The sequence below is a fragment of the Kryptolebias marmoratus genome, linkage group LG7, assembly GCF_001649575.2.
Source record: "Kryptolebias marmoratus isolate JLee-2015 linkage group LG7, ASM164957v2, whole genome shotgun sequence".
In the NCBI taxonomy this organism is placed as follows: Eukaryota; Metazoa; Chordata; class Actinopteri; order Cyprinodontiformes; family Rivulidae; genus Kryptolebias; species Kryptolebias marmoratus.
In genome coordinates, this window is record NC_051436.1 from 20,262,817 (window position 1) to 20,275,752 (window position 12,936).

Sequence of the window (12,936 nt, forward strand, 5' to 3'; positions counted from 1 at the left end):
AATATGATACTACAGGGCATGGAAACTTCATACAAAAACTCTATGTATATCAGCAACACATACAACGACTTTACATTTTGTAAATGTTCCTTTTCATCAGACTGCACTGACGGTAGATGGGAGAAAACACTGGACTGATGTAGAGAAATGTAATGTCAACATGAAACCTATATTGGACTCATCTTAGTAAGATGATATTAAAATTTGAATCATTCATCCAAATGTTGCAAAAATCTATAGTCCTAAAATGCTGAGAGTCTGGTCAAAAAGTCAAATGTTGCTGTGGATGCTAACCACTGTGAGGCAGTTGTTCTTCTTTTTAGCTAAGAAAGTACATACAATTAATCTGTTTAAATTGTATTTTGAATGGAAATGATTGGTGGACCAAGGCCAGATCCAGTTAAAGATAATGACCATAAAAAAGCCCTTATTAAAAAATTTGCAACGATTTTGAATAAACTGGTGAGGACCATTTTTTTTTTCCATTTTCAGGTTGTAAGCAAATTCAACTTTATTTTTCTATAAATCAAATTACAACAAGAAGTACTTCTAAGGTCTATAGCCAATTTACTTTGCTTTCAGTTTTTTTGCAGATGTTTATTGGTGAACACGGTCAGAATATTAAACATTGCCACATGAACATGGTAGTAATTAATTACTAGTATTAAAGGAACATTCCCAGCAACACCAATGGTGAAAATAAGTAACACTTTTAGCAAACGTTATTTGTCATGTGGCAAAAATCAGTAAACAAATTATAAGCAATCTCACAAGTCATTGGTATTACTTTAAAAGCAGTAAAATGGAGCAACACATCTGGATATTTAACCTCACAAGGCTCCGTCATGTTCTTCTTTATTTAGTTGTTTTGTATATCTGTTGAGAGCTTAAGTAACAGTAAACTAAAAAAATCATTATTTACCATCTTTTTTGATGCGCTAACCAGTATCAGTGACCTTTTACCTTTGTCAAAAATATAATTAAAATAATTAAAAAAAATAATAAAATTGTACCTTTGTGAAATTATAAGTAATTGATGATTTCATATGACTGATTTTATTTATTTTTTGATGAAGGGATGACATATGCACAAAAAAAGAAAAACATCTCCCAGTGTTTACTATTTGATCTTTCTCTGCAGCTGGAATGAAGCTACAATTTTTTCTTTTATAGCCCTTCTCTGTTTGGAAAAGCAAACAAAACACTGCAGTTTGGTAATTTTTTAAATGCTTACTATGAAAAATGAAAAGCAAAAAAATTAGGACACAACACTGCTATTTTCTTTTTGACACAACCAGTTTTACACTGTCTGTGGTGTAATGATGCTTCTCTGCGCATGAGAGTTTTAAATTGCTAATTTTTCTAACTTCCTGCACTGGCTAGCTGAGCTGCAATACTAATGCTAGCTTAAATAAAAACAGGAACAATAAATGGAAGTTCAGTTTCTTCTAAAGGTATTTTGATTTCTGTCCATTTTTATAACAGTGCTACAACTTGCAATGTTTTGCTTGCATCTTAGTTTATGAGAAAAAAAAAGAAGAAATATTCTTTGCTGCAGCTTGTCTGAAATTACTGTTGAGTTAAGTTGCAAATTTTCTCCATCCACTACAAGAAGAGGCTATAACTACCAATTCCCAAGCCAATAATCACAATAGAGAAATATTCCATTCCATTGATACAAATTTTATCCAATTGCAAGAGCATTGTAAGTAAGAGTGAGGGTGCTTTATACTCTTTTCCTACATTTTAGTTTCAGATAATAGCACTCGAGTGAACACAAGTGTTGGACAGGTAAAATCAATGATAGCTGTTTGCCAATTCTCTGGGTTCTGGTGATTGTGAACACTTCTTCCCCCTCCACAGGTTTAGCACTGATGAAGGACGTACTTGGAACATTCACAACTTCACCAGCACCTCTGTGTTTGTCGATGGACTCCTGAGCGAACCAGGAGACGAGACCCTGGTTATGACGTGAGTACAAAAAAAAGTTTCCATACAAGAACTGTTCAATTTCACAACTGCCCCTGGAAAACCCAATTTGATGTTGCACGTTTACAACTGGATTCAATCAAAACTAATCTAAAAACCCAATAAAAGGTTAACTTAAGGTTAAAGTTCCATTATTAGATTTCAGAGTAAAGTCTTTCTCCAAATAAACACCTTCTGTAATGTAAAGCTAGTGCAGACAGAAGCATAGGAAAAAAAGAGAAAGTCTTCAAATGAGAATCATCTTTCCTCGAGTAGATCTTCCTTTCTCAGCTTTTTTTATACAGTTCGAAAAAGCTCAATCAACAGGTGTTTGGTCCTATTCTACTGGGTAAAAATCTGTGATTTATCTGCTTATTCTTCTCATTTAGTTGGACCTGATCAGGTCTAAAAAGACCCGATTGACCATATTCTCTTTTTATGGACTAAATTTTCTAAAGCCTGGGGGAAGAGTCAAGAAAAGTCAAGAGACAAGAAGAAATGCTTTTTTTTACCCTTTTCAGTCAAACGACTTGAATTATATGCTAAAGGGTTATGATAGATTTTCTTGTAGAATAAAGACAAAAAAATTACCTGTCTACCCCAGTTCTTAGAGCTGCCATCACACTTTCTGCTCTCTGCTTGGCTCTAATGAGTTATCTGACAGACTCGGCCAAGCTGCACACTAAATTTAAGGGGGCTCAAGTTCCTCTTCCATCACAACAATTCTTGGCGATTTGTTGGAGCGAGGCACCCAATTTCGTGGCGCTAACAGCAGCTGGTCTCACACCTGATTTCCCTCACAGCCCTCTTCTCTGGCTTGACCTCTAAATTGCCATTGCAAGAGAAGCTGAAGGAAAAAAAGAAGCTCAATCTGCCCCATGGCCTTCTATCCTGTCTTTTCTCTTCTCTGACATTTCAGCTTTACATCTCTGTTTTTGTGGTCTTGGTGTGTTTCTAACTACTAGCTCTTTCCCAGCTTGCACCAGGGTTAGACCAGTACAACAGTAAAGTATTTGTCAAAACAGCCTTTCCTATTTTATGCAGTTTTACTGAGACAGTTGCATATGTTACAGTCATAACCAGAAATATTACTACACAAAATAAACATCAGTAATTTGTAGGATTTGAGTAAGCAATTGCGACTTTGTTGGGCTGCGGTCGCATTTTTAGCCACACCAGACGTTTTGCTCTTAGTTTTGTCTTTACTCTGAAATGTATTCACTATTTAGCTGATTTAATTGGGAAGTTTGATCTTTTAAGTATGTATTTTCTGACTTTCTGACCAAAAGTTTCCCCTGAAGAAGACTTCAGAACCATTTATTATCAAACTATGAACATGTTTGTCAAGCTAGCATGCTAACATGCCATGTTATGCCTCATTATCTGCAACATTTTTGTGCAGAAGACAATTAACATAAGGGATCTGAGCATTCTGAAGCAAAGTTTGACAGATGCAGTTGCAATTAGAAGTTTACATCTACTCAGAATCAGAATCACTTTATTGCCATTGCCAGTAAACAGGCTAGGAAATCATTCTGGTGTAATTATGCAAATAAAACATGTACAAATGAATAAGTAAACAATGAAACCAGAAATTAATTAAAGTGACCATGTGCATAATAGCATAATAAATAGCATAATAAATAGCATAATAAATAGCATAATAATAGCTTAATAATGAATAATGAATCATCACGGGCATATGAATGTTATATTAATTTCAAGTTTAATGATTCTTTTGAACTATGTTTTGTTTGTTTGTTTTTCAAAGGAGATAGATTATACAACATTCAAGTTAAATCATTTCAGTGACAAGAATTGTGTTCACATTTCTCTAATCCACCCAAGGTCAAAATTAAACATGCAGGCTCAAATAAACACATATATCCCCCAAAATCTTTTTTTAAAAAAGTGCCAAAGGTTCTAGGATGTCTTTTATCATGTCAAGGCCAAAGCTCATTAACTTCTTGTTAATGATCATGATTGACTGCACCTGGTAGCTTCTCTTTGCCAGCATAAAAAGGATGACGGCACTTATTGGACTGATTAATACTCATTTGTACCCATGAGATGATAGGGAATTGGTTAGCATGTCCAGGAACAACTTAGAAAGCACCAAGGCTCAAGCCTGTCATAAAGTGGAAATTCTTGAAGCATTAGTGTCACTGTCCACAGTGAAACCAATTTTACATTACCATGGACTGAGAGGGTGTTGACCAAAAAAAGAGGCCCCAGCTTAAAAAAATCACACATTTTAGGTTTGACTGAAATTTGCAGCTGCCAACAAAGACAAGCCAAATGCCTTCTGGGAAAAAAACAAAAAAAACAACTTATGGTTAGTTGAGACAAAGACTGAGAAATTAACCACAGTGAGAAGAAAAATATTTGACGGAGTCAAGGTGAGGCTTTCAAATCTAAGAACACTGTGTCAACTGTCAAGCATGGTGGGGTAGTATCATGCTGTGGCGCTGGTGAATTGTACAAAGTGGATGGAATTGTAAAAGAGGAGGTCTACCTTCAAAATGTTTAACTTCACCTCAAATCAACAGCTGGATGGTTTAAACTTGGACACATTTGGGTGTTTTAATAGGACAATGATCCCAAACACACATCAGAACTGGTTTCTGAAAGGATAAAGAAAAGTAACATCAAGCTAGTAGAATGGCCTTTTGAAATTCCTAACATCAACCCTACCAAAAATGGACTATGCCTAAAAACTGGATCTATGCCAGGAAACCAATCAGTTTAAATGAACTTGACCAGCCAGCCAGAATTATTTTAGAAGCTTGTTGATGGATACAAAAAGCTTATGGTTGAGGTGCAACTTACTAAGGGACATCTACCCAAATATTAGTGGGAATGTATAGCTGTATTTGAGCCTGTGTAGTTTTGACCTTGTGTGTGTTCGAGGAAATCCACAATAAATTCTAACTTGTCCACTAAATCTGTTTATAAAATAGTTAAAGTTGTATGTTTTGTAATTGTTCCAACTTGGGGATAAAAAAACATGTTCAATAAATCATTAAAAGTCCAAAATAAGTGTGACATTTGTGCCATGATGAATGTATGTAATCTTCCTACTGCAGCCTTACATTTTAAAATGTATTAAGATTTCACCTATTTTACAATAAATCCATTTTCCAATTAGAAGCTTTAAAAGTTAAAGTTTAATCAGATTTGTCTTCTTCTGTTGGCAAAAAAGTTATTGTATTTTATTATTCTGTGATGCAAATCTCAATTTGACCAGTTTTTGGCATCAAAATATTCAAAAAATAGTTACAAAATAAAACAGATAAAATCAGCAGTTACCATTTTTCAGCTAAGTTTTAAGACTTCAAATCTTTTTGGGCATAAAGTCAGCTCCTCTCCTTTCCTAATCTCTCCATCAGTAAAGTTAACTGAAGTGAGACTTGTCACATCATCTCAGGCTCCAGGCTCCGGCTCACAGATAAGGCTGGCTTCCAGCTGTAATCTGCTGAGAAGGGCAAAGAGGTGGTCACACACGCAAGGATACACACCAACACACCAACATACACACATACATAGACAGACGCATAAAGACGCTAGGCTGGAGCATATAGGCTCACTCACAAGTATTTCCCATGTCAAGCACACACTCAATTGGTTGAAAAACGCACGTATACTGTATGCTGCCCATCTGGCTCTAGTGAGATAGGGTCGATGACCAACGAAGGGTGTTGAGGGCACCTCATGTCTGACAGATTATCCAGGGTCTATTTCCTAACCATGGAGTTTCGATTTTTGACAGCCCAGTCTGCCATCCCATAATGAAGTCTTTGAACAGTGACTTAGTGCCAAGGACAGGTGGGGGATCAGAGCTCATCCAGCACTCATACTAATGGCAGCTGGACAAATCAGAGACTGAACAGACTAACAATGGGCTTCTACTGCACATCGTTCAGTATGAGGTCATTATCTCAACCCATTCAGCATCTGCTAAACCCTTTGCTTCTCTTAGTTTCTTAGTCTGCACCACAAAAAACTTACAAAAAAACACTTTACTCCTCCAAAGAATCTCTGCGTCTGTTCTTGTTTTGCTCCAAATACTCTCCAGGAAATGACTTCTGAACACAGAAGTAATGGTGTATTCTCAACCTTAGCTCCATACTCTTAATGAGCAGAACAGTTAATGATCACTGATTTGTTTTTGCCGAGCTGATTGAAGTGTTGTTTGTCCACTAATAGAGCACTTGTAGATCTGGAGTGCCAATTCAAAACTGGAAAATAAAGTTGCTGGATAATCTGTGATGCTTCAGGGAACCGGTTCAAAGGAAAAAGGGAAATAAAAAGTCCTATTTGAAAAATGCAGCATGTGTAATAAAAAACTGCTGTTCTACCACAAAGTAACTCAGTGCCATCAACATGATAACTACTTCTTTAACTTTTTTGCCATTAGTGGTATGTAGGAATACTAACAGTTCTGGATAAATGAGCTGAATCTTGGAAAAATATTATAAACATAAATTATCAGTAAAGACAAAACATTTAGTGAAGATGAATAAGGTATGATTGGACTGTGAGAGTAAATCATGAAAAGGAACACTAGTTTATGAAAGCCTTAAGCACTCCTGAGTACTTCAATAAAGTACAATGCAGGTTTTGTGTAGACATTTAAAATCACAGTGAAATAATTTTTCATGAAGATAATTAACTGATTCTATGACAAAAACATGCTAAGACAATGTGACAGTGCAACTAGACCCTGTTTTACCTAAAATGACAAACATACAACATAAAATAATTAGCCACAACATGGATGGTATTGAAAAGGTGTTCAGAGACATATCAAAGTCACAGTGATCTTCCCATTACTTGTGATAAAGCATACAGGTCCATGAAGGCTTTGAGCATGCACCAAACCTCTGTAGTGAGGTTGAAGCAGTTTATCATCATGATGGCAAAGTATTAGCACACTGGTATGGCTTGGACACCAAGAAATTCAGTTATAACTGGCTAATCTGGCCTCATGCTTGGGCTACAACTATGACTGTGTCAAGATCATGGAAACAATCTAGCCCAGACCTGACGCCTGCAGTTGCATCCTGACTCAGTCCAAGAGATTAGTGCCAGAGTGGACATATAGAGCATGGAAAGGGTACAGTAGAGCACCTTAGGAATGTGGAAAATAACGAGAAAAAAATTATTTGGTGAGTACCAAGAGCAAAGCAGCATCATGATTGCTTTCACTTTGAAGGAGGTTCTATAAACATGTCTCAATCTAACCATATTCTAATATTGTGAGCATAGCGGAGGGAAGGCAGCTTTAAAAACTTCCCCAACAAAGGATGACCTTGAATAGTTTGATTTCATTCAGTAACAATTAAGGTATTTTGAGTGAACTCACCCTTGAACAGACCTGGAAGAGGTTGTTATAAATTAGATTTGAATGTGGAGGAGTTTAATGAAGCCACACCAGAACACCAATCAGATAAAACCAGAGGAGAGGGAGAGGCAGCAGCATTTGAGTTCACAGTGGAGACATTCATCATTTCCTTTAACTGTACCATGGAAGACAGCATTAGTCATGCTTGCCTTGCACTTCAACAAGGTGATTGTGGGCCACCACTGGCAGAATAACATATGTTGGAGTCACTGACTTGAGTCACATCAGTCTGCTTTAAAAAAGACTGTTCTGACACCCACAAAGAGACAGCTTTTTTTCAGGATTTAGAATGATGGCTGCCCCTGTGTTGCACTAGAGAACACCACCATCTAGTGGAGAAACAGAGAACTATAACTCTATAAGATGGCTTTCACAAACTCAGAGGAGCTAAACTGTTCCAGCTGATGTCCACATTAAATACTTTAAAATAGTTTAGCTAAAGAAAAAGACACAACTTGGATTTGGAACCAATGTTATCAAAAGACATTTGGGAAGGCTTTTTTTGTTTGTTTGTTTGTTTGTTTGTTTGTTTTTTTGTACTTTATCACTATCTAGCTGTTTTTTATCTGTTTATTCTTGCAGTGTATTTGGCCACATCAGCTACAGATCAGACTGGGAGCTGGTCAAAGTGGACTTCAGGCAGTCTTTCCTTCGTCAGTGCACCGAGTCTGATTATGAGTCCTGGCAGCTCACAGACCTAAAGGTAATGCACATGCACAAATTCAAATTCAGTATTGAGAACATTTAAAAGTAGCATTGCAGTAGCACCTAGCATGGATTGTGTAAACTCCAACTGTTCTGTCATGTCTCTAAGGTCATTATTACAGACTCAAACTTATTTGTAAATTGCATTGGTTGGTAACATTTGTAGTGTTTTTTCAGTGTTCTTGTGGCTTTATGCACCCTCAGGGAGAAAAGTGCATTATGGGCCAGGAGCGGACTTTCAGGAAGAGAAAGGAGACCTCTTTTTGCATTAAAGGGAAAAGCTACACTTCAGCTCTCACCAGCAAGCCCTGCCAGTGCACAGAAAGGGACTTCAATTGGTGAGTCACAGACTAATAAAAACACCACGACACACAGTTGTCCTGGAAAATTTTCATATCTGATGGGCAAGTATCCAGTAAAATTCTAACTGTCATTGGCTGTCATATATTAGACCGGTTTTCTAAGCAAATTAGCAATGGTTTCTCAATACGCTATGTTATTTTCAAAGCTTCCTCTTTGTCCATTATTATATTACAATTTTGGTTTCTTTACTCATATTGATCCTTATATGAACATGGCTGTTCTCAGAACTAAGTCTCAGTTGTGTGTCTACAGTGACTATGGCTTTGAGCGGTCCCACACTGAAGGCGATCGCTGTTTTGCTGACTTTTGGTATGATCTAGATTCACCACCAGAGGACTGCCATCTTGGTCGAAACTATGAGTCCAGCACTGGGTATGTGTATGCTGACAAGTCCATCTAAACTTCTCTGCCTCACCAACCCTTTTATTTCCTTAAAACAGAAACAAGTTGGTCTAAATTCTTTCTTTTGGAAGTCAAATCCCCAAGGTGTTCCCGTGAATACACACTGAAAAATATTACAAGTTTAACCCTCCTGTGGCCTTTGGGTCAAATAGACCCGAAGTTACAAGGGCTTCCCTACCTCTTTTTGTCCCTCTCTCTTTTAAGGGCTTCAGGAGGCTTAACATTTTGAGAATACAAATTTTAAATGGTGCCAATGCAGCTATTGCTCAAAATTGTAACAACCATCACCTTTCTTCTTTAAAGTCCAATAATATCTTACTTTTCTAACAATTTAAACTGATAAAATGTTGACATTTTTCTGTATGAACTGTCTAATAAGAGTTAAAAGAACCAAGATCAAATGAAACGTTAAAGCTGTTGCCACTGGCTCATTGGGGTCACTGTGGTAACCACACACCTAAGTCTCTGTGTTACTTACTGACAGCAGTCTTCATTAAAGAGTTAGAAAGAAATTCAGACAAGAAAGTAAACCTCAGACAGACAGCAATCACTGTGTAAAAACTTTAGGTCCAATTTGAAAAAAAAAATCTTAAACTGTAAGTGGCAGAGAAGTCTGGTTGTCTCCCATTCAACTTTCTATGACCCATTTATTTGACCCCTTTTAAAATATTAAATGATCTTTCTCCTGCAAAGTATGCAAGCATTTCTTTATGTATGTCTTCTGATATTAACAAAAGTCAAAGCACACTTTTTCAAATCGAGGCATACATTTTGATGTATTTTTTTGTGTTTTGTCTTTTTTTCCAAGCTACAAGAGTGGTAGTGAATCAATAATTGTGATGTAAACAGAAGCACAACAAAAAAAAGTAATAAGGGTGTTCCTATGACTGTGCATGTTCACCGTTAACTGATCTCATGTCCTTAAATTAAAAGGAGAAATACACAGTTAGCCTAGCTTAGAATAAAGATTAAAAGCAAGATGTAACTGCATGGTTCACACACATGGTACCTGTGGAAGCTTTTGTAAGTGTATCTTTGAAATTCGTTGAGAGCAAGTTTTGTTACCTTTTGCTCATTTTCACCCAAATCTTTGCTTTTTGTACCAATATGATGTTAGCATAAACTGTAATTGAGCTTTTTCCCACTGATGTTGATTTGGACCTTCATTCTCACACACACACACTGTACTCTGCTGCTTTTCAGCTACAGGAAGGTGATCTCTAACACATGTGAAGGAGGAGTCAACAAGCAACAGAGTGCCAAACAGCACAGCTGCCCCCTGTTGGCCCCTAAAGGACTACAGGTTGGCATAAAAGGACAGATGCTGGCTGTGGCTCCTGGTGATGACATCACATTCATTGTCCATCAAGAGCAGGTAGGAGGGAAGCAATTTTTCATCTTGGTCCTTTCTCCATTGTTTGTTTTCAGTCAGTCGTTGGTTGTTTCTAACAGGGGGACACAAGCAGCACCAAGTACCAGGTGGACCTGGGTGATGGCGTCCGAGCCATTTACCAGAATCTGACGGTGACTGATGAGCCCATCCAGCACCGCTATGAACACCCAGGTGTCTACAAGGTTACAGTAAAGGCTGAAAACGTTGCAGGGCACGATGAGGCCACCATGTACATCCAGGTCACAGGTCTGTCTCATGTTAACTACATTATGTTTTACTTTTTGTAATATTCTCTCTGTAGCCTTTCGACTCAAAATGACACTGTGATGTTTTGCTTCATAGTGACTCTTACTTGTCCATTACATTAATGAATAAGCCAATCCTATTGTGTCCAAATACAGACCAGAAGGCAATTTTTAATTTAGATGTTTTTTTATACTTGTGCTGACAGCTCCATCTTTGCAGAGGTATTAAATGAAGTGCTTCTTTCTGTTTTGTTTAATATAAGCATTCAACACCATGGAGCTTAAAAAACACCAATAAAAGACACGGCTCCCAATTAGAAAAATATCTTGCCAATTTCGCAGCACTTCTTCTGCCAAGAAACACCACATTAAAAAACAACAAACTGCCTTTTTTGTATACAAGAGGATCTGCCAACAGAATAAAATTACCAAGAAATAGTTCCTCACCAGCCGTTATAAGAATTGGTCAAATACTCTAAATGCTTAAAAAAAGGCATCAGTGCTGCCTTTAGCACAGAATATAATAAAATATAATCTAATAAAGCAAACATTTTAAAGTAAGTCTTGTTTTTCTTTACATGCCTAAGCACTTATTGTGCATATTTACACAAAATGTGATGTTGACTTGAGATTTAGAGTATTTTATGTACACTAACATTGCATGAATAGCATACTAATTTCAGACTTTGAATAATTAAATTTAGTTGATCTGTTTCTGGGGTGGAATGATTAAACAACACGGAACTTCATATAAACATGCAGTATGTTGGCTTAATATGGCTTTACAACTAAGCACAACAAATGGTCAGAAAGACCAAAAATAAAGTTATATTTGCATCAATTTTTATTTTCCCATTAAGGTGTTAAAGGTACAAAAATGTTGTTATATGATCATGTTCACTGAATTTGCTGCATAGTTCTGTTTTTACATGTTTTCTCAAGTTGTATTGCAGAATCTTGTGAGATGTTTTCCTTTTATGAAAAAATTAAAAGTCTTCTTCCTGTCCAGCCCCTTTACAGGAAGTGCACTTGGAAGTAGTTCCCATTGCAAAGAGAAATGATGAAGTCAATTTAACAGCTGTAGTTCTTCCCACTGAGGCCAATCTGACTGTCTTTTATTGGTGGATAGGAGGCAGTTTTCAGGTATAAACACAAAACAAAAAAACATGTAACAAATGTCATATAAAAACAGTATCAAAAAAGTATTTACCTATGGCACATTTGTCGAACTTTGTTCCTTGGGGGCCGCTCTGCTGCATGTTTTAGATGTGTTCTTGCTTTAAAACACCTGGTTTAAATGAATAACTTGAAGACCTGCTTCTGGAGATTTTAATGGTTTGGTGAGGAGGCAATTAAACCATTTGAATCAGGTATGTTGGAGCAAAAAAAAACTAAAACTTCCAGGAAAGTGGCCCTTAAGGCCTGGAGTTTGACACCCCTGATCTATGGCAAAAAAATAGCAGATAAAAATGTTTATTTATTAGGCATTATTTTGCAATCCACTCTATAAATGTATATTTTATAGCTGTCTTGTACCTCTTTTTTTACTCTACCAACTTTTAAGAAATACATATATACTATTTGTCTTTTTTTATTATTATTTTTAACCAGAAATAAGAAAAACTTAATCTGTTTGCTATTTTGATTTTGAGGTTTTTTACTTAAAACCAGATCCTTGCAACAGTTGGAAATTAATTTGATGAAAGCAAGGTGGTTTCTAAGAACTTCACACCAAATTCCAAGGACATTTGACATTTAAACATATACATTTAAATACATTTATGTATTGATTATTATAAGTCTATATCTTAACAGATTAGATTATTACAGAAGTACATTAAAACTTATATAAACTCTTGTTTCTGATTACCAGTAGTGGTTTCTTTGAATCTTTATTTGTGTCTGTGTGTGTTATTATTGTAATATTGAATATTTTCTCTCCCAGCCCACACTGACCCTGCGGAACAGCATTTTGACTCGTTTCTCTCAGACTGGAGAAGTTTCAGTCACCGTCCAAGTTTCCAATGGTCGATCCATGGTTCAGGACACAAAGATCGTCCGAGTCTATGGTAACACAATCAGAATTTTATACTCAAATAAGCAATGAATTGTCAAGGGTTTTGTTTGTATTTATTTTACTCAATTTGTTGTTGTTGTTTTGGTCATTGGATGGCAATTACACAGCATTGAATCTTTCAACTTTTGTGAAAGCTGAGGTTGTATACTTCATATGCAATAAAAATTTGATTTCTTAAACGATGTACAATAAAATCAAACTCTGACCCGAAGTTACAAGGGCTTTTCTACCTCTCTTTGTCTCTCTTTTTTTAAAGGCTTCAGGAGGGTTAAATTTTACCATTTAAACTCTATGTGGACAAATAAGTAAAAACACTCTTGCCCTTTCCAGAGAGTTGTATCTCCCAACCACTTCAGTATTTGATGAGTGGCCTTAAATG

At 36.4% G+C, this 12,936-nt stretch overlaps 1 protein-coding gene across 3 annotated transcripts in view; it reads left to right on the forward strand.

Moving 5' to 3' along the window:
• The window catches only part of sorcs2 (sortilin-related VPS10 domain containing receptor 2), a 421,817-nt gene that overhangs the window by 401,365 nt on the left and 7,516 nt on the right, over window positions 1-12,936 (forward strand). For all 3 annotated transcript variants that reach the window (XM_025007208.2, XM_017422061.3, XM_025007210.2), the window contains exons 14-21: window positions 1,864-1,971; window positions 7,955-8,075; window positions 8,282-8,415; window positions 8,693-8,812; window positions 10,046-10,217; window positions 10,295-10,481; window positions 11,490-11,623; window positions 12,426-12,549. In XM_025007208.2, the coding sequence (XP_024862976.1) occupies window positions 1,864-1,971; window positions 7,955-8,075; window positions 8,282-8,415; window positions 8,693-8,812; window positions 10,046-10,217; window positions 10,295-10,481; window positions 11,490-11,623; window positions 12,426-12,549 (1,100 nt within the window). The remainder of the gene's footprint in view (window positions 1-1,863; window positions 1,972-7,954; window positions 8,076-8,281; window positions 8,416-8,692; window positions 8,813-10,045; window positions 10,218-10,294; window positions 10,482-11,489; window positions 11,624-12,425; window positions 12,550-12,936) is intronic.